Source organism: Hemitrygon akajei, chromosome 6, assembly GCF_048418815.1.
Source record: "Hemitrygon akajei chromosome 6, sHemAka1.3, whole genome shotgun sequence".
NCBI classification, from domain to species: Eukaryota; Metazoa; Chordata; class Chondrichthyes; order Myliobatiformes; family Dasyatidae; genus Hemitrygon; species Hemitrygon akajei.
Genome location: NC_133129.1, coordinates 64,442,393 through 64,462,995, shown reverse-complemented (window position 1 = coordinate 64,462,995; position 20,603 = coordinate 64,442,393). Strand labels below are relative to the sequence as shown.

At 40.7% G+C, this 20,603-nt stretch overlaps 1 protein-coding gene across 2 annotated transcripts in view; it reads left to right on the top strand.

The window, feature by feature from the left end:
• Positions 1 to 218: 218 nt before the first annotated feature.
• unc45b (unc-45 myosin chaperone B) overlaps positions 219 to 20,603 on the top strand; it is a 66,208-nt gene continuing 45,823 nt past the window's right edge. The window contains exons 1-4 of one of the 2 annotated variants that reach the window (XM_073048484.1): positions 219 to 300; positions 7,356 to 7,517; positions 18,683 to 18,719; positions 19,369 to 19,544. In XM_073048484.1, the coding sequence (XP_072904585.1) occupies positions 7,356 to 7,517; positions 18,683 to 18,719; positions 19,369 to 19,544 (375 nt within the window). In that variant the 5' untranslated portion in view covers positions 219 to 300. Of the gene's footprint in view, positions 305 to 7,355; positions 7,518 to 18,682; positions 18,720 to 19,368; positions 19,545 to 20,603 lie in introns of both variants that reach the window. The other variant, XM_073048485.1, reaches the window with a different exon arrangement.

Sequence of the window (20,603 nt, the reverse complement as noted above, 5' to 3'; positions counted from 1 at the left end):
CATTGATAGGAAATTTAATCCAAATGGCACTGTGGTCAGAATCATAAGATGCTTTTCCCCTAAGACTATGTCTCTTCTCATGGCATTCACAAAGAATTTGTTAAATTAGTAAGTAATTTAGAAGGGCAAAATACATCCCTACCAGCACCAGAGCCATTACACTGTCTTGGAGTATTTCATTGAGATGTGTATATATATATATAGACTGAACAAGTCACGTTAGCTCAAGTAAAACGTGTACAAAGAAGTGTGACACAGCACACAATACGTGGAACAAGTTGGTGCACCACCTTCAACAGAGTACGTAAGCAACCTTTTTGAGTTATTTTGTGAATTCTCCAATCACTTTGAAAGAAAAGTTTTGCATTTCTCTAGCATCTGTTACAGCCTTAGATCAACATAAAGTACATTATAACCTGTGAAGCACTTAGAAAGTTTCTTAAAAGTAAAAGGCAAAGCAGCTAAATTGTGCACAGTGAACTCCAGAGAATCAATGTGATAATGTGTAAATAATTTACTTTTGCAATGAAATCCCTTGAATTGTCTTGATCGGAATTTATTAAATGTCTTGAAAGCTACAGGTCGAATCCAATTTGTCTGAAATAAAACAGAAAATGTTCAAACATCCACTAGCTTAATCGGTGGGAGCACGTTTGGTAGAAATATTATTCATTAGGGTAGAGATTCATAATCAGTTCAATATTGGAACTATTCTTGAAACAGTGGCCTATGTTATTCACCCCTTACGTTCTGGTAGTCTTGTATATTTCAATGATGTTCTATTTTTATTTCCACTTACCTGTAGCTGCAAAAATAAGCTTAACTTTTTATTCTACACTGCCAAGCTAATGAGCTGGGCAACTCTTAGAGAAGGAAGACATGTTCTCATTAAATACTACCCAAATAAGGGAGGATAGCAGGCCAGATAGCATTACTCATGTGTTTTACGGAATTTTAAAAACTTTGGCGTATATAACTTTAGCTGAGATACCACTTCAGGATTCTGATCTGGGCAGTGATCGAAATTCTCCAAACCACTTTAGTTTGGCTTTTTTTGTTGTATTTATATTGGCTGGGTTTGAGTTGGATGCTCCTACTTTCTTGAAGTTATTTTGTTCTGACTGGGATGGAATCAAAAGCCTTTGTAAAAGCAGTGTTTCTGTCTGTAGTGAAGAAAAACTCAGCTATCTGACCTTCGATGACGCCAATTTGGGAAATGTTATTCTTCCATCTTCGAGATCAAAGTCTTGTTGAGATGTAAATAATAGGTTTAAAAGGATCTGGCCTAGAGAGGAATATTTAATGTTCTTGGGCTGTCTGTCTGATGATATAGTCATGGGGCTATTTTAATGAAGCCAAGTAATTTCCAAGATAACCAACTTTACACTGTACTCAGCTTGCGACTAGCGACCTGAAATGAATGTCCTGGGGATAAAGTTAAGAAATGAATTAACTTCAGAAGAAGTTAAGAAGTGGACTTGACACCCACTGTTTCCTCCATAATGCTAGAGTATTTATAATATAATTTTTACTGAGTTGAATGGAACTTAAGCATTTCATCAACGTGCCAGCAAATTGAAAAGTGCAGTGGTGTCCTGTGACAAATCCAAAGCCTTTTTGCTGATGCATGTGAGTTTGAATCTGTAATTCACTCAAAAAGTGGGAAGACAAATCCATTGCTATAGGTGGCTCTCAACAAGGCTAAATGAAGATGGATTTGGCAAGCTATGTACCATTGAATCTAAGGACAGGAAGGATAGATACATCTTTTATAATAAAAACAGAAAATACTACAAATAGTCAGGCTGCATCTGTGAAAAGGGAAACAAATTTGGTGTTACAACAACCAATCCTTTGCAGATAAGTATTTTTCCTATTTGAACTGTAACTATATAAAAATCTGAATTTATAAACATCAAAGATTCATTGTGGATAGAACTAAGGAATTGCAAAGGTAAAAAGCCCTTATGGGAGTTGTATACACACCCTCCTACAGTAGTAAAGATGTGGCCTACAAATTACAATGGGAGATAGAAAATGGACACCAAAAGGGCAATTTTATGGTAGTCATGGGGGATTTCAATATGCAGATCGATTGGAACAATCAGGTTGGTGCTGGATTCCAGGAGGGGGACTTTCTTGAATGCCTATGAGACGGCTTTTTAGAGCAGCTCATGGTTGAGCCCACTAGGGGATCAGTTATTTCAGATTGAGTGTTGTGCAATGAATTGATTAGAGAGCTTAAGGTAAAAGAGCCATTAGCGGAAGTGATTATAATATGATCAAATGCATCCAGAAATTTGAGGAGAAGCTGAAGTCAGATGTATCAGTATTACAGTGGAGTAAAGGGAATCACAGGGGCATGAGAAAGGAGTTGGCCAGAATTGTTTGGAAATAAAGACAGCCAGGGATGACGGCAGAGCAGCAATGGCTAGAATTTCTGGAAGCAACTCCGAAGGCACAGGATACATTCATCCTAAAGAGGAAAAATTATTCTAAAGGAAAGATGACACAGCTGCGGCTAACAAGAGAAATCAAAGCCAACATAAAAGTCAAGGGGAGGGCATCTGATAGAGCAAAAATTAGTGGGAAGTTAGATGATTGGGAAGCTTTTAAAAACTAACAGAAGGCAACTAAAAAAGTCATTAAGAAGGTAAAGATGCAATACGAAAGTAAGCGAGCCAATAATATTAAAGAGGATACCAAAAGTTTTTTCAGATTCATGAAGAATAAAAGAGAGGCAAGTATGGATATCGGACCACAGGTGTCAGGGGTCATGAAGTGTGTGAAGTTACCATAACTAGCCAGAAGGTCCCTGGGAAACTGAAAGGTCTGAAGGTAGAGAAGTCACCTGGACCAGAAGGGTACACTCTAGGGTTGTGAAAGAGGTGGCTGAAGAGTTTGTTGAGATATTGGTAATGATCTTTCATGAATCACTAAATTCTGGAATGGTTCAGGAAGATTAGAAAATAACAAATGTCACTCCACTCCTCAAGAAGAGAGAGAGGCAGAAGAAAGGAAACTAGAGTCCAGTTAGTCTGACCTTGGTGGATGGGAAGATGTTGGAGTCAATTATTAAGGATGAGGTCTCAGGGTACTTGGAGACACATGATAAAATAGGCCATAGTCAGCATGGTTTTCTGAAGGGAAAATCTTGCCTGGAAAATCTGTTAGATTTCTTTGAAGAAACAACAAGCAAGACAAGACAAAGGAGAATCGGTTGATGTTGTGCACTTAGATTTTCAGAAGACCTTTGACAAGGTGCCACACATGAGGCTGCTTAACAAGCTATGAGCCCATGGTATTACAGGAAAGATTCTAGCATGGATAAAGCAGTGGCTGATTGGCAAGAGGCAAAGTATGGGAATAAAGGGAGCCTTTTCTGGTTGGCTGCTGATGATTAATGGTGTTCCACAGGGGTTTGTGTTGTGACTGATTCTTTTTATGGTGTATGTCAATGATTTGAATGATGAAATTGATGGCTTTCTGGCAAAGTCTGCAGACAATATGAAGGTAAGTGGAGGGTCAGGTAGTTTTGAGGAAGTAGAGAGGCTACAGAAGTACTTAGATTAGGAGAATGGGCAAAGAAATGGCAGATGAAATACAGTGTTGGGAAGTGTATGGTTATGCACTTTGGTAGAAGAAATGAAATGTCTGACTATTTTCTAAATGGAGAGAAAACATGAGGTGCAAAGGGACGAGAGTTCTTGTACAGGATTCCCTAGAAGTTAATTTGCAGTTTGAGTCTGTGGTGAGGAAGGCAAATACATTGTTAGCACTCATTTCAAGAGGACTAGAATATAAAAGCAAGGATGTAATGTTGAGACTTTATGAAGCACCAGTGAGGCCTCACTTGGAGTATTGTGAGCAGTTTTGTGCCCTTATCTTAGAAAGGTTGTGCTGAAACTGGAGAAGGTTCAAAGGAGGTTTGTGAAAATGATTCCAAGATTGAATGGCTTGTCATATGAAGAGCGTTTGATGGCTCTGGGGCTGTATTCACTAGAACTCAGAAGAATGAGTGGTGACCTTATTGAAATCTATCAAATGGTGAAAGGCTTTGATGGAGTGGATATGGAGAGGATGTTTCCTATGGTGGGAGAGTCTAAGACCAGAGGACACAGCCTCAGAATAGATGAGGAGGAATTTATTTAGCCAGAGAGTATTGAATCTGTGGACTTCTTAGCCACAGGCAGCTGTGGAGGCCAAGTCTTCATGTATATTTAAGGCAAGGTTTGATAGGTTCTTGACTGATCACTGCATGAAGGGATATGGGGAGAAGGCGGGAGATTTAGGGCTGAGAGGAAAAATGGATCAACCATGACGAAATGGTGGAGAAGACTGGATGGGCCAAATGGCCTAATTCTGCGCCTATATCTTATGGTCTTATAAAATGATGTACAAATAGATAGTGCTTTGGTAGATGAAAGCTATTTGACCAGATTTGTAGAAATATTTCTCTATTTTGAAAGCCCAGTTTCATGCTTCTGACACAATTACTTTTTTTTCTCAGCTTCAGGAGAAATGTGCAAGAAGTGCTCATTTCTGCTACCAGTAATGTTTAAGAGAGTAATGTAGGAGTACATGAGATCTGTCAGATGGAGTGCTCAGTACAATCCTTCAGAAAGCCAGTGTTCTTTGGAGTACAATGCTCCATTGCCTTGAGCATCTAAGTTCCCTCCCATGATGCAAGTTTAAACACTCCGGGTACCACAATGAAGGAACGTTACACTGCATGAGGCAGTTAAATTAAGGCCCTCTCTGTTCAAGTGGAAGTAACATAACCTGCTGCATCTTTTGAACAAGGGCAGGGCAGGTCTTCATACTGTCATAATCAATCTTTAGCCTTATTGAAATAAATTATCAGGACACTTTTCATTGCTGCCTCTGGATTTTGCTCTGCACATTTTGGCTGCTATAATTCAAGCATTCCCTACTCTTCAGAAGTAATTCATTGGTTTGGTGTTTCAAAATATCTTGCAGTTATGCAAACATCCTTGAAGTAACTAGTTGGTTTATTCTGGTTTATTATATGAATAATTTGTTTGAGGCATTCAGGAAAACTTCAATCTTCATCCAAAAGATACTGGTTTATGAGGGGCAGAGTGGTGTCTCAGTTTAATAACTCTTCTGAGAAAATGCATTCCCAACAAATCAGGGCTCTTCTAACTGAGCAGCAAAGCCTTGGCCTAGTTCTTCATACTTGAGTCTGTGGAGTGGGTCTTGAACCAACAACCATCTCACTTAGGTTAGAAAATCATGTTGGCACCAATTTCCTTAAGTTCAGGAAATTTGTTTAGATGGGTGATCTGAAAACATCAGTTTTTATTCGATTTGAGGGGTGGAAGGAGAATATTTCTAGTGAGGTAATATTACAGTTGGGTATCCCTGCAGAATTGGCGTTAGGTCAGCAGGGATCACAAACAATCCTTTTGGAAACTCTTGTGAACAGTACCACAACTGAAAATATGGATTGCAATGTTGTTTTCATTTTCAATATAGAAGAAGGGACATCTGTTGTTCAACTGAGTCAGCCAATCAGGTAACGAAGAATCTGATGAATGAGATCAGTAATGGCTGAGATGGGTGTCTTGTGATGAAGGTGATTGGGAGAAGGCAATTGCAGGACATATATTGTGTGACCTTGTATCTACTGAGTCTCCTTGTACACTGTTAGAAATGATAGATGATTTTGACCTTTGTAAAATAGGGACGCACAACATGGAAATTTATTATTATGGGAAGAATCAATGTGGTTTCAGTGGTGGACGAGCAAAGTGTTCATGGAAGCAGTGCTATGCCAAGGGAGTTACAGGATATTAACTTAAAGAAGAAAAACAGGGTATCATCAGCTCATAATACCAGCTGTTGAAGTTTACGGAAGAAATGACACTAATATTAAATTCTAGTTACGACAATGGCAGGACTGTGTGCAGCACTTCCTACATTCAGCAAAGAGAAAAGGGACTGCATCCCAGAAGGTATTGCTGAAGCACAGACTCAACTGGCCATCGTACAAGGAGCGGAGGCTGAAGGGTGAATTGGTTGAAATATATAAAAGGGCATATATAGGGTAAATAGTCAGAATCTTCTTCCCAGAGTGGAAATGAATAATCTTTAAGGTGAGAGGAGGAAAGTTTAAAGATTTACATGGCAAGATTTTTTACACAGTGAATGGGAGGTGTCTGGAATATGCTGGCGGGAGAGGTGGTAGAAAATACAATAGCAATATTTAAAATGCTTTTGGACAGGCGCATGAACATCTAGGGAACAGAGGGATATGGACCATATGCCAGCAGGTGGAATTAGTTTGGATTGCATCATGTTTGCCACAGAAATCATGGGCCAAAGGACCTGTTCTGTGCTGTACTGTTCTGTGTTTTACAATCTCTCTGGTATTTTTGTGCCTCTTTCCATTCTTCTCCATTTCACCCCAATAACAAATCATCTGTTCTTTGCTTTCAGGTCTGTTTATTTAGATTACTCATCTACCTATGGAATTCCCATACATCTAGCAACCTTGCTTTGTTTAAATGAAAACAATCTACTGTATAATTTTAGAATTAAAAGAGCAGGATGATTCCTTTTTTGGAAGACTCATCCCGTTTGTTGCAGGATGCAATAACCGAAGAGAGTGTGGTTTGGTGTTGATTTCTATGGGTGAGATGATAAACACTATAAGATAGATGAGCAGGATTAGTCCTTTTGGTCCATTTAATCATTGGAGCTATTTTAAATTTGATTCTTCCACCTTACCAATTAAGAACCTAAATTGGTTCTGCCTTTAGTATACATCCAATGACTTAACCTCCACAGCCTTCTGCTGCAACAAATTCCATAGATTCACCATCCTCTAGCTAAATAACACTCCTCATCACTTTTTTAAGGGACATCTCTTTAAAGTGGTTTGCTCTGCTGAATACAATTATGGCAGTGGGATGGGGGGGGGGGGAATGTCCTCTCTACTGCATGGGGGTCAATATCATTGCACAATCAAAATCATTGCAGGAGATTACATAGACTTGCCCTGCACCAGTTACTCACTGTGCTTCTTAGACTACATCAGAGACAATGCCTCAGAAAAACAGAAAGCGATTTCATGAACATTTATATGATAAGGGAAATAATTTTTAATATCAATATCAAGTTGAAATGGCATTGACCAGTAAATGAGAAAGACCTCTTCTATCTTTCTTTAAAATGGTGGCCATAGGGTCATTTGCATCAAACTGAAAGCAGAGATGGAGCTCAGATCTGGGAAGTTACCACTTACAATAGCACAGAGCTCCCTCAATATGGCACTAGGAACGTCAGCCTGCACTGTGGGTTCACTCGCCTTTATTGTACACTGGTTTCAGATGGAAGATCCAATTCAGCTAAAGGAGAATGGCAATGAATTTTTTCAAAACAAAGACTATGACAAAGCCATTGACTGCTACACTAAAGCTATTCAACTGACTAAAGACAAGAAGGCTTTGGCTACACTTTACAGAAACCGAGCAGCATGCCACTTGAAAAAGGTAAGGACTGACTCTACCCCTCATTCTCCTGAACTCAAGGGAATACAACCCAAGAGCTGCCTGACGTTCATCATATTGTAACCCTTTCATTCCTGGAATTATTCTCATGAATTTTCTCTGAACCCTCTCTAATGTGATGTTGAGGCTCCTTTCTAAAATGAGCCCAAAACTGCACACAATACCCCAAGTGAGGTCTCACAAGGGCCTTATAGAGCCTCAACATCATATCCCTGCTCTTCTATATTATATACCTCAAGAAATGAATGTCAACATTGCATTCGCCTTCTTCACAACTGACTCAGCCTGGAGGTTAACCTTTAGGGTATCCTGCACAAGGATTCCCAAGTCCCTTTGCATCTCTGCATTTTGAATTCTCTCTCCATCTAAATAATAGTCTGCCTGTTTATTTCTTCCACCAAAATGCATGACCATACACTTTCCAACATTGTATTTCATTTGCCACTTCCTTGCCCATTCCCCTAAACTATCTAAGTCTCTCTGCAGGTTCTCTGTTTCCTCAATACTATCCGTTCCTCCACCTATCTTTGTATCATTGTCAAATTTAGTCACAAATCTATAAATCCCATAGTCCAAATCATTGACATACATCATAAAAAGCAGCAGTCCCAACACCGACCCCTGTGAAACTCCACTGGTAACCGGCAGCCAGCCAGAATAGGATCTCTTTATTCCCACTTTCTGTTTTCTGCTGATCAGCCAATGCTCCACCCATGCTAGTAACTCCCCTGTAATTCCATGGACTCTTATCTTGCTAAGCAGCCTCATGTGCAGCATCTTGTCAAAGGCCTTTTGCAAATCCAAGGATAGCACATCTACTGCATCTCCTTTGTCTATCCTGCTTGTAATTTACTCAAAAAAATTGCAGTAGGTTAGTCGGGTATGATTTTCCTTTCAGGAAACCATGCTGGCTTTGGCCTATCTTGTCATGTGCCTCACTGTACTCCATAATCTCATCCCTAAAAAGTGATTCCAACAATTTCCCAACCACTGATGTCAGGCTAACAGGTCTATAATTTCCTTTCTTCTGTCTACCACCCTTCTTAAATAGCAGAGTAACATTTGCAATTTTCCAGTCATCTGGTACAATGCCAGAATCTATCGATTCTTGAAAGATCATTGTTAACGCCTCCGCAATCTCTCCAGTTACTTCCTTTCGAAGCCGACGGTGCATTCCATCAGGTCCCGGAGATATATCCACCCTCAGACCATTAAGCTTCCTGAGCAACTTATCAGTCGTAATTTTCACTGCGCATACTTCACTTCCCTGACAGTCCTGAATGTCCGGTATACTGTAAATGTCTTCCACCCTGAAGACTAATGCAAAATATGCATTCAGTTCCCCTGCCATCTCAGCGTCTCTCATCACAATATCTCCAGTGTCATTTTCTATTGGTCCTAAATCTGCCTTCAACTCTTTTTTACCCTTTAAATACTTAAAAAAACTTTTCATAACTTCTTTGATATTAGTCACCAGCTTCCTTTCATAATTCAGCTTTTCCTTCCTAATGATGTTCTTAGTTTCCTCCTGCAAGTTTTTAAAAGTTCCCCAATCTTCTATCTTCCCACTAGCTTTGGCTTCCTTGTATGCCCTCTCTTTTGCTTTTACTTTGGCTCTGACTTCACTTGTCAGCCACAGTAGTGTCCTTTTTCCATTCAAAAATTTCTTCTTATTTGGGTTAGAGCATCTATGTATACAGTATCTGTGATATATAGCAGCTGCAGAAAACACTTCTATATGCAGCGAACCCTTGGGATTTGCAACCCTTTGCCAGATAGGATGGTGGAAACAGATTCATTTACAGCCGTTAAAAGGCCGTTTCTGAAGGAAAGAGCTGCAGGTACAGCAGGTAAAATCAGGTAAGAGGATACCTGATTGCACTTTGGAAGAGATGGTTGGTCTGTTACTGTTAGGCTAGGGCTCCGCCCTCTAGATTCTGGGAGTATTTTTGTTTAAAATTTCTAATTTTGATGATCAACTTGATGGATTAAGTGGAATATTATTTAAATCAAATTTATTCCAAGTGGAAATTAATGGAATCTGTCTCCCACTAAGCACTAAAAATAAAGATTCCTGATAACCTGTTGGTTATTATCTTATGAGAATATTACTACGCTTTGAGGGCTAAGGTGAAAGACATTCAGAAATGAGTGGTGCAATACCTCCCAAGAGGTGAATGAAAGCTTGTGAATAAATTTAGTTTACGGTATGTTGTTCTTAGTGAGTCTGAGGAGATAATTAGTCTGCCTCATGCATACACCAGGCCAGATCTTGTTGAAATTAAAACCCCTACTATAAATGTCCATCATTATTAATGTATAAATGATTATCACTGGATCAGAACACCATAAGACATAGAACAGAATAAGGCCATTCAGCCCATTGATCATGGCTCATTTATTTTCTCTCTCATTCTCCCATCCTTTCCCCAAAATGACACATTAATCTCCACTTTGAATATACCCAATGCCTTGGCCACAGATTCCATAGATTCACCTCCCTCTTGCTAAATAAATTCCTCCTCATCTCTGTTCTAAAGGGATGTCCTTTTATTCTGAGGCTGCGCCCTCTGATCCTTTACTCCACCACTATAGAAACATCCTCACCGCATACACTCTACCTTGGTCTTTCAATATTCCGTAGATTTCTGTAAGATACCCCTCATTCTTCTAAACTCCAGAAGAAACAGGCCCAGAGCCATCAAATGCTCTTCATATGTTAACCCTTTAATTCCCGGGATCATTTTGATATACCTTCTCTGGAGCCTTTCCAATGGCAGCACATAATTTTTAAGATATGGGTACCAAAACTTCTCACAATATTCTAAATATGGTCTAACTAATGCCTTATAAAGCCTCAGTATTACATCCTTGTTCATATATTCTAGCCCTCTTGGAATGAATGCTAACATTGCATTTTCCTTCCTCACTACCATATCAACCTGCAAGTTAATCTTTCGGGAATTCTGCACAAGGACTCCCAAAACCTCTTACATCTCTGATTTTTGAATCTGTTCCCCCTTTGGAAAATAGTCTATGCCTTTATTCCTTCTACCAAAGTGCATCACCATACACTTGTCCATATTGTATTTCATCTGTCAGTTCTTTGCCTATTCTTCTAATCTGTCCAAGTCGTTCTGCAGATTCCCTGCTTTCTCAACACTGCCTACTCATCCATCTGTCTTTGTATCATTTGCAAACTTGGGCACAAAGCCATTAATTCTATCATCCATATAACATGAAAAGTAACAGACCCAGCACTGACCCCTGCAGAACACTATTTGTCACTGGCCGCCAACCATAAAAGGCATCCACATTTGCCTTCTGCGTGCCAGCAATTTTCTGCCCATTCCTGTAATACCAAAGGCTTTTATCTTGTTTACCAGTCTATTGTGCAGCATCTTATCAAATGCCTTCTGAAAATCAATATCAGTAAACAATATCCAAAGATACTTATTTATCTATCCTGCTTGTTATTTTCTCAAAGAATTCCAACAGATTTGTCAGGGGTAAGATTTCCACTTTAAGGGAACCATACTGACTTCTGCCTATTTTATCATGTGCCTCCAATCATAATGGAGTCAATAATCAATAATGGAGTCTGACATTTTGGCAACCACTGAAGCCAAGCTAACTGGCCTATAATTTCCTGTCATGTGCCCCTGTCTTCTTAAAAAATGGAACGACATTTGCAATTTTCAGGAGTCTGGAATCAATCCTCTAAAAACCATTTCAGAATCTATGATTCTTGAAAGATCACTACCAATGCCTCCACAATTTCTTCACCTATCTCATTCAGAGCCCTGGCATATAGTTCATCTTCTTCAGGCATTTTATCTACCTTAGACCTTTCAATTTCCACAAGCACCCTCACCTTAGTATAGGAACTACACTCAGTTCTATGCCCTGACAGGCTTGAATTTCTGCCATACTGCTGATGTCTTTCACAGTGAATTCTGGTACAGGGGACTCACTCAGTTCCTCCGCTATTTCTTTGTTCCCCATTACATCCCCTCCAGCATCATTTACCAGCAGTCTGATGTCCATTCTTGCCTCTGGTATCTTCTGTTTGTCCATCATTTCTTTGTTCCCTATTACTACCTCAATGTCATTTTCCATCAGTTCAATGTCCACCCTTGCCTCTCTGTGACTCTCTAGATATATCTGAAACAATGTTCGGTATTCTCTTTAATAGTATTGGCTAGCTTACATTCATATTTCATCTTTTCTCTTCTTATTGCTTTTTTAGCTGCCTTCTGTTGGTTTTTAAAAGCTTTAAAAGCTACATGGAGGTTGGTGACCAGTGGTGTTCTGCAGGGGTCGATTCTGGGACCCCTCCTCTTATGTGATTTTTATAAACCTGGATGAGGAAGTGGAGGGATGGGTTAGTAAGTTTGCTGATGACACAAAGGTTGGGGTTGTTGTGGATAGTCCGGAGGGTTGTCAAAGGTTACAGTGGGACATCAATAGGATGTAGAACTGGGCTGAGAAGTGGCAGATGGACTTCAACCCAGATAAGTGTGAAGTGGTTCATTTTGGTAGGTCAAGTTTGAAGACAGAATATAATAGTAATGATAAGACTCTTGGCAGTGTGGAGGATCTGAGAGGTCTTGTGGTCCGTGTCCATAGAGCACTCAAAGCTGCTATGCAGGTTGACAGTGTTGTTAAGAAGGCGTATGGTGTGTTGGCATTCATCAACTGTGGGACTGAATTCAAGAGCTGTGAGGTAGTGTTACAGCTGTGTAAGTCCTTCGTCAGACCCCACTTGGAGTACTGTGCTCATTTCTGGTCACCTCACTACAGGAAGGATGTGGATACTATAGAGAGTGCAGAGGAGATTTACAAGGATGTTGCCTGGATTGGAGGGCATGCCTTATGAGAATAGGTTGAGTGAACTTGGCCTTTTCTCCTTGGTGTATAAAATCATGAGGGTCATTGATTGTGTGGATAGCCAGAGGCTTTTTTCCCGGGGTCGAAATGGCTAACACTAGGGGGCATTTTTTTTAGGTGCTTGGAAGTAGGTACAAGCGGAACGTCAGAGTTAAGTTTTTCACACAGAGAGTCGTGGGTGTGTGGAATAAATTGCTGGTGGCAGTGGTGGAAACGGATACAATAGGGTCTTATAAGAGCCTCTTAGATAGGTACATGAAGCTTAGAAAAATAGAGGGCTATGCGCTAGGGAAATTCTAGGCAGTTTCTAGAGTAGGTTACATGGTTGGCACAACATTGCGGGCTGAAGGGCCTGTAATGTGCTGTAGATTTCTATGTTCTACGTTCCCTATCCTCTAGCTCACTACTAATTTTCACAGTATTTTGAGCTCAATCTTTTGCTTTTATGGTATCTTTGACTTTCTTTGTCATCCACAGTTGCCTCAATCTCCCTTTGAAATGCTTCTTCTTTTGAATGAACTGATCCTGCAACTTTTAAATTATTCCTAGAAACTCCAGTCATTGCTGCTCTCCTGTCAGCCCTGCTAGCAACTTCTTCCAATCAACTTCGGCCAGCTCCTCTCATGCCTCTGTAGTTCCGCTCTAAACTAATACATATGATTTAATTTCTCCATCTCAAACTGGAGAGTGAATTTTATCATATTATCTATCATATCTTCTACCCCCACCTTCTAACTCTGACTCCTGATCTTTTTTACCCCAGTTCTGATGGAGGGTCTCGGCCCAAAACATTAATGATACTCTTTTCCATGAATGCTGCCTGGCCTGCTGAGTTCCTCCAGCATTTCGAGTGTGTTGCTTGGATTTCCAGCTTCTGCAGACTTTCTCTTGTTTCTATCCTATTATGATCACTGCCTCCAAAGGTTTATCTTAAGCACTTTAATCAAATCTGGTTCATTTCACAACACCTAATGTGTTCTGGAGTTTGAAGTTCACCTGTAAGGAGTGTCTGTGCATCCTTCCCATAAAATGCATGGGTTTCTCTGGGTCCTCTGGTTTCCTCCTATAGTCCAAGGACACACTGGGTAGATTAACTGGTCATTGTAAATTGACCCGTGATTGGGGTAGGGTTAATTGAGTTGTCGGGGGTTGTTGGGGCAGCATGGCTTGAAGGACAAGAAGGGCCTACTCTGTGCTGAATCTCAAAATCAATCAATCCAGAATTGCCTTTACCCCAGTGGGCTTTCTCACAAGCTGCTTTAAAAAGCCATCTTGTAGGCATTCCACAAATTCCTTCTGTTAGAATCCAGCACCAACCTCTTTTTCCCCAAACAACATGCGTATTGGCATCCCCTGTGACCATCGTAACATTGCTCTTTTTGCATGCCTTTTTGATCTGCCATTCTGATTTGTGCCCCACATCCTGGCTGCTGTTTGGAGACCTGTATGTAACTCCCATCAGGGACTTTTTAACTTTGCAATTTCTTAACTCTATCCATAAGAATTCTACATCTTCTGATCCCATGCCACTTCTTTCTAAGGATTTGATTTCATTCTTTATCAACTAAGATACCCCATACCCCTCTGCCCACCTGTCTGCCCTTTTAAGACGACGCGTATCTTTGGATCTTAAGCTCCCAGCTGTGAACTTCTTTCCATGATAGTACTGCCCATAATATCATACCCGTCAATTTCTAACTGTGCTACAGGAACATTATTTCCTATACTGTGTGCATTCAAATATAACATCTTCAGTCCTGTGTTCATTACCCTTCTCAATTTTGTCTCCATGTTACCTGAAGTTAAATTTTTATCCTTTTCTAAACTTTTTGTCTCATTCTTTATTCTGGAGACTTCAGTAACCTCTTCTGCACTTCTTTCCCTTTTACTTTAACCATGCTTTTTCAAACTGCTGAATCCAGCCCCCTACTATTTATATTAAAGCCTTATCCAGACCCCTAATTCACAATTACGCAATTTGCCTCGACTCTGGTCCCAAAATAATTCAGGTTGAGCCCAGGCCATCAGAACAGCTCCCTTCTTCCCAATATTGGTGCTAATGTCTGACAAATTCAAAACCATTTCTCCCATACCAATCTCTGAGCCATGCATTTAGCTCCCTGATCTTATTAACCCTGTACCAATTTGCTGTGGCTCAGGTAAGAATCCAGAGTTTTTTACCTTTATGGTCCTGCGTTTTAATTTAGTTCCTAGCTACTCAAGTTCTTCAGCAAAATCTCTTTCTTTGTTCTTACTATGTTGTTGGGACCCACGTGGTTCACAACAACAGAGAATTGTTTCTATTCCTCTGACTATACTATTCCCCCATCTATTCCCCAATTTCGCAATCTATTTCTCTTCTCTCCTGTCTCCGCTCCCCCCGCCACCGAATAGCTTTATGAACTAGGATGCCATAGTTCAATTGCTCATCCTTCCTACAGCTCCCTGTCTCATCCTCACAGGGCACAGCAATTTCAGACCAGTTGAATTAGCTCAAGGGCTGAGACTCTTCTAGCACACCACTTTGATCCCCGTACCTGCCTCGCTCACAGTCACAACCTCTTGTCACCGACCCAGAATTTGAAGTGGGTGATTTAATGGGTATGACTGTCTTCTGCAACACAGTGTCCAGGTAATTCATCCTCTTCCTGATGCGTCACAGTGTTTCAAGCAACCAACTCTTGCTGTAGATGTCATTACAAATAAACTCAATGGGGTGCACCAGCTCCCCCTTCATGCAGCTACAACATAGCACCTGATCCTGCATTCCTAATTTATTTAATTTGCTACCTTTTTAGTTAACTACTGTAAAAAAGACCTTACCTGTTCTTACCTGCTACTCATCTGTGCTTCCTTGCTGAAGCCTCTTGAGTCAAAGCCTCAGACCTCAGACCACTACACTGCCCACTCACGCATTGGCCAAACCAAAATGGTCTCTGGGACTTTGACCTCCAACCCTTCTCACCGAAGCCTCTTGAGCCAAATTCACAGTTCTCCACTCTAACTCTGTTCATTCAGACAATCACTGCTCTGCTTAAACCTCACTTCTTTTTATTGGCCAGGTGAAACTCACATGTGAGGATACTTGCTGTTTTCAATGGTTCCCACTCTTGCACAGATCTTGCTTTCACTACCCCAAAGTGAAAACCGGAGTAAAACTGAAGAGGTGCATCAAAGAATTAACAATCTCTGAACTTGCCAGTTGACTTGCACTGCTCCATCAATAGACAGACAGACAGACATACTTTATTGATCCCGAGGGAAATTGGGTTTCGTTACAGTCGCACCCACCAAGAATAGTGTAGAAATATAGCAATATAAAACCACAAATAATTAAATAATAGTAAGTAAATTATGCCAAGTGGAAAATAAGTCCAGGACCAGCCTATTGGCTCAGGGTGTCTGACACTCCGAGGGAGGAGTTGTAAAGTTTGATGGCCACAGGCAGGAATGACTTCCTATGACGCTCAGTGTTACATCTCGGTGGAATGAGTCCCTGGCTGAATGTACTCCTGTGCCTAACCAGTACATTATGGAGTGGATGGGAGTCATTGTCCAAGATGGCATGCAACTTGGACAGCATCCTCTTTTCAGACACCACCGTCAGAGAGTCCAGTTCCACCCCCACAACATCACTGGCCTTACAAATGAGTTTATTGATTCTGTTGATGTCTGCTACCCTCAGCCTGCTGCCCCAGCACACATCAGCAAACATGATAGCACTGGCAACCACAGACTCGTAGAACATCCTCAGCATCGTCCAACTGATGTTAAAGAACCTCAGTCTCCTCAGGAAATAGAGACGGCTCTGACCCTTCTTGTAGACAGCCTCAGTGTTCTTTGACCAGTCCAGTTTATTGTCCATTCGTATCCTCAGGTATTTGTAATCCTCCACCATGCTTCACCTAAGTGACCTCTCAACCTCATCCTCCCTGATGTAATTCTCAACATTCTAGAGTTGGTCATTAGTTGTTCATTCAGCTCAACAATGTTGAAATTAAGTCCAGGGATAAAATGTTTTCAAGGTCAAAGTTCAAACTTTGAACTTTGAACTCAGTGTAGAAATTAAGTCTAAGGATTAAATGATGTCCTCGGCAGAGAAAAGGAACAATGGTAGTTGTTCAATCTTGTTCTTACATTAGTAAACCCCTCTTTAAAAATTCTGAACACATTTAAAATACAAAAAAAATCTTTCTTACTTTTCAGTCTGTTATTTAAATTAAAGTTTGTGCTCTTTTTGGATTTCTATATTTTATTTGACACTAACTTATCAATTTTTTCTGTGTTTGTATGTATCCTTCTCAATCCACAAACCCATTTAAGGATTGGAAATGCTTATCTCATCATTCACTGAGGCCCAGATGGCTTATAAAAATGTTCAAAGTTCAAAGTAAAATTTAAGATCAGAGTACATACATGTCACCACATACAACCCTGAGATTCATTTTCCTGCGAGCATAATTAACAAAACTATGGAACAGTACTGTGACTGTAAACAGATCAGTGAACAACAGACTGTGCAAATGCAAATATAAATAAATAGCAATAAATAATGAAAACATGAAATAACAAGATAAAGCGTCCTTAAAGTGAGACCATTGGTTATGGGAATGACAGAAATAGAATGAGTGTAGTTATCCCTTTTGTTCAGGAGCCTGATGGGTGAGGGGTAGTAACTGTTCTTGAACCTGGTGGTGCGAGTCCTGAGGCACCTGTACCTTCTACCTGTTGGCAGCAGTGAGAAAAGAGCATGGCCTGGGTGGTGAGGATCTTTGATGATGGATGCTGCTTTTCTATGGCAACATTTCATATATGCTCAATGGTTGGGAGGGCTTTACCCTTGATGTACTGGGCCTACTATTTTTAGGATTTTCCACTCAAAGTCATTGGTGCTCCCATACCAGGCTGTAATGCAGCCAGTCACACTTTTCACCACACGTTTATAGAAGTTTCGCAAGGTTTCCGATGACATCCCAAATCTCCACAGACTTCCAAGGAAGTAGAGGCGCTGTTGTGCTTTCTTTGCAATTGCACTTACATGCTGGGTCCAGAACAGGTCCTCAGATTTAGTGACAGCCAGGAATTTAAAGTTACTGACTCTCTCTCCACTGCTGATCCTCCAATGATTACTGGTTCATGGACCTCTGCTTTCTTTCTCCTGAAATCAACAATCAGTTCCTTGGTCTTATTGACATTGAATGAGAGCTTGTTGTTATTATACCACTCAGACAAATTTTCGATCTCCCTCCTGTATGCTGATTCATCACCACCCTTGCACAATAGTGGTGTCATCAGCAAACTTGTATATGGTTTTGGAGCTGTACTTAGCCACACAGACACCAATGCTGCCTGAATTGCAAATTATCTGTCTTCCATCTCCAACCTTTTAAAGCACCTGATGCTGTTGAAGTACAGTTGTGCTGTAGGAAACTTGGTTGCTAATAATTTACACAGAAAGATGCCACATCAAACTTATTGAAATTAAAACAATTACCCTCATTCTTGTGAAGATAGGAGATCATATTGGAGGCATCTGGCAGGTTCTCCATCTAACACCCATCGTTCAAGGTGGTAGTGATGAATTGCATTCTTGCTTCATTTCGGTTTGAACGGTCAAGCTTCTTTGCTGTTGCATGAAGAATTCCACTGAATTAGATTAGTGACTGTTTGGGTGATTCATTGTGCAGCCACAGTGTGCAGGCAATGCAGGAAGAAGGGGTTGGAATTTGATAGGAAAGTAACGTGGAGCGGGGAACCAAATAAGGGAGGTGGAATAGGCAGACTGGATATGTAGGGAGAGGGGACCACCTGCAGTGCTTTGTTCCTTATGCAGATCACCTCCCAGCCTCTCTCACTATTTCTATTCTTCCCTCTTCCATCTATCTATCAGCCCTCCACACCTGGATCCATTTGCTCGACAGCTCTTCTTCTACCCTTTATCTAACCTCTTCATACCGGCTATCTTTCCCTCTGTCCTTCAGTGCAGACAAAAGGTTTCAGTCAAAAATGTCACATGTCCATTTCCCTCCATAGATACTTCTGACTCGGTGAACTCCTCTATCATTTTGTGTGTGTTGCTCAACATTTCCAGCATCTGTACAAATTCTTATATTTATGGGATTGGCATTTTTTCAGAAAACTCTGTAATATTTATTAAGCTCATGCTTCTTGTCTAATAGAGTGAAATGCGTTGCAATTTGCGTCACATATTTAAATAACACTGGTCATAACCAGACTTTTGTTTTGCTTCTTTCAAGGAAAACTATGTGCCTGCTGCATCAGATGCTTCCAAAGGTAAAGTCTCATGACCTCTTGTCATCTAATTTCTTAAAACTTCCAGCCTAGTTCTCAAATACTGTACTACTGTATCCCCATCTACTTTGTCATCTGCTGTTTTTTCAATTCAGACCCTTTCCTTACATTCAAATATACTTAAATTGTTTTTGGCAGTTATGCCTTCAGCTGGTAAGGCCCTAAACTCTGGAATGTCCTCCTTAAATCTCCTTGCCTCTCTGTCCTTAAATATTGCTAATACTGTGGTGAACTACATATACCTGTCTGGACACGCCCCCCCCCCCCCCCCCCTGCTGACTGCTCCTGTGGCTCCTCCCACGGACCCCGGTATCAAGGTGATTGGGGACACCGCCCCAGCCTCAGTCTCCAGGATGCAGTGTGGTGGTCAATTGCTGCTTGTTCTTTCTTCCAGCCAATAAAAGCCTATATCTCGCCTCACTTCTCGGAGAGCTATTGATGGTGCATCAAATACTAAGCCATTGATCATCATTGCTCATTGGCCCTTTTGGCTGATCATTGAATTTTACTGTTGATTACTCTAACGAGCACTTTGGGCTACTTAGCTTTCTGTGTTGTAAATAGGAGTTGTGGTTTCAGTGATAAATTGAGGTATTTACCTGAATAAACAATAGTTTACTTCTATTACCAGCTATTGATGTGGACGCATCAGACATCAAAGCTCTCTTCAGGCGTAGTCAAGCATTGGAGAAGTTGGGGAAACTGGACCAAGCTTTTAAAGACATCCAGAGATGTGCAACAATAGAACCGAAGAACAAAACATTTCAAGAAGCTTTGCGACGTCTGAATCATGATATTCAAGAGAAGGTGAGAGTGAGAGCAGTGTTAATTGTGCCCACCCTTGGGCAGCTGCTCCTTAGGGAATCATCAGCTGGGAACTGTATAGGGGTCAGCTCATTCTTGACATTCCTGCCTGTGAGTAGCAAGGGTGGATGTAAGGAACAAACTGAAACTCAGATGTTGGTGCATCTGATCTGCAGCTCTGCTGTTGGACTCTCCACTGCACAACTAGCTACTTAGCTCCATGGCAGGCATTTCTGACGGTTGTATTGCAACACATTCTTTTGCACAAGGTTGCCATCCTTGACTCAAAAGATACTACTGCTGTTTTGAAGTAACTTTTCCCACTTAAGTGGAGTATTAGAAAATGTACTTCATATTCTTAAAAGTTTATTTTTTATAAATTAAACATTCTAAACTCTTGATCAATATTTAAAAGCAGTTGAAGGCCTTTGATGGCAGCAGACTGACAAAGTGACCTGTGGCCACCATCTGAGGCACAATTGGCCTTGTGAGATGGCAAGAGGTGGATCGCACTAAGTCAGACCCAAAGGACTGCAGAAAGTAAGTGCACTGTGCAAAAAGTGCAGGACACAAGCATGGGCGATGTGCCAGATGAAATATGATCTAACTGGTTGTTGAATAGCTTTTAATGTGTCCATCAGAAAATGAGCTCATCTGCAACTCAGTGAAAATAATCTGTGATATCGGACCAGGACACATCCAAGTCCATTGGAAAACAAGCTACTTAATTCACAACCCTAATCCTACCTCAGCAACAGAACCACCTCTGGCTCTGTCATGGGCTTCCCTCTGAATGCGTTTTTTTTTGCATTCTTTAGGCATAGTCTTTTTTCTCGTCACTCTCTTGTATAATTTACATTCTGTGTGTTGTCTGAACCTATGTGCCTGTGATGCTGCTACAAGTTTTTCATTGCAGCTGTACCTCACCATACTTGTATATAAAGATTTAAAGATAAAGGTTAACTGTATTTGTCACATGCACATCAAAACCTACAGTGAAATGTGTCATTTGCACAAAATCAAAGTGCTGCTTTTCCAAGTAAAATGAAAACCAGAGGGTTA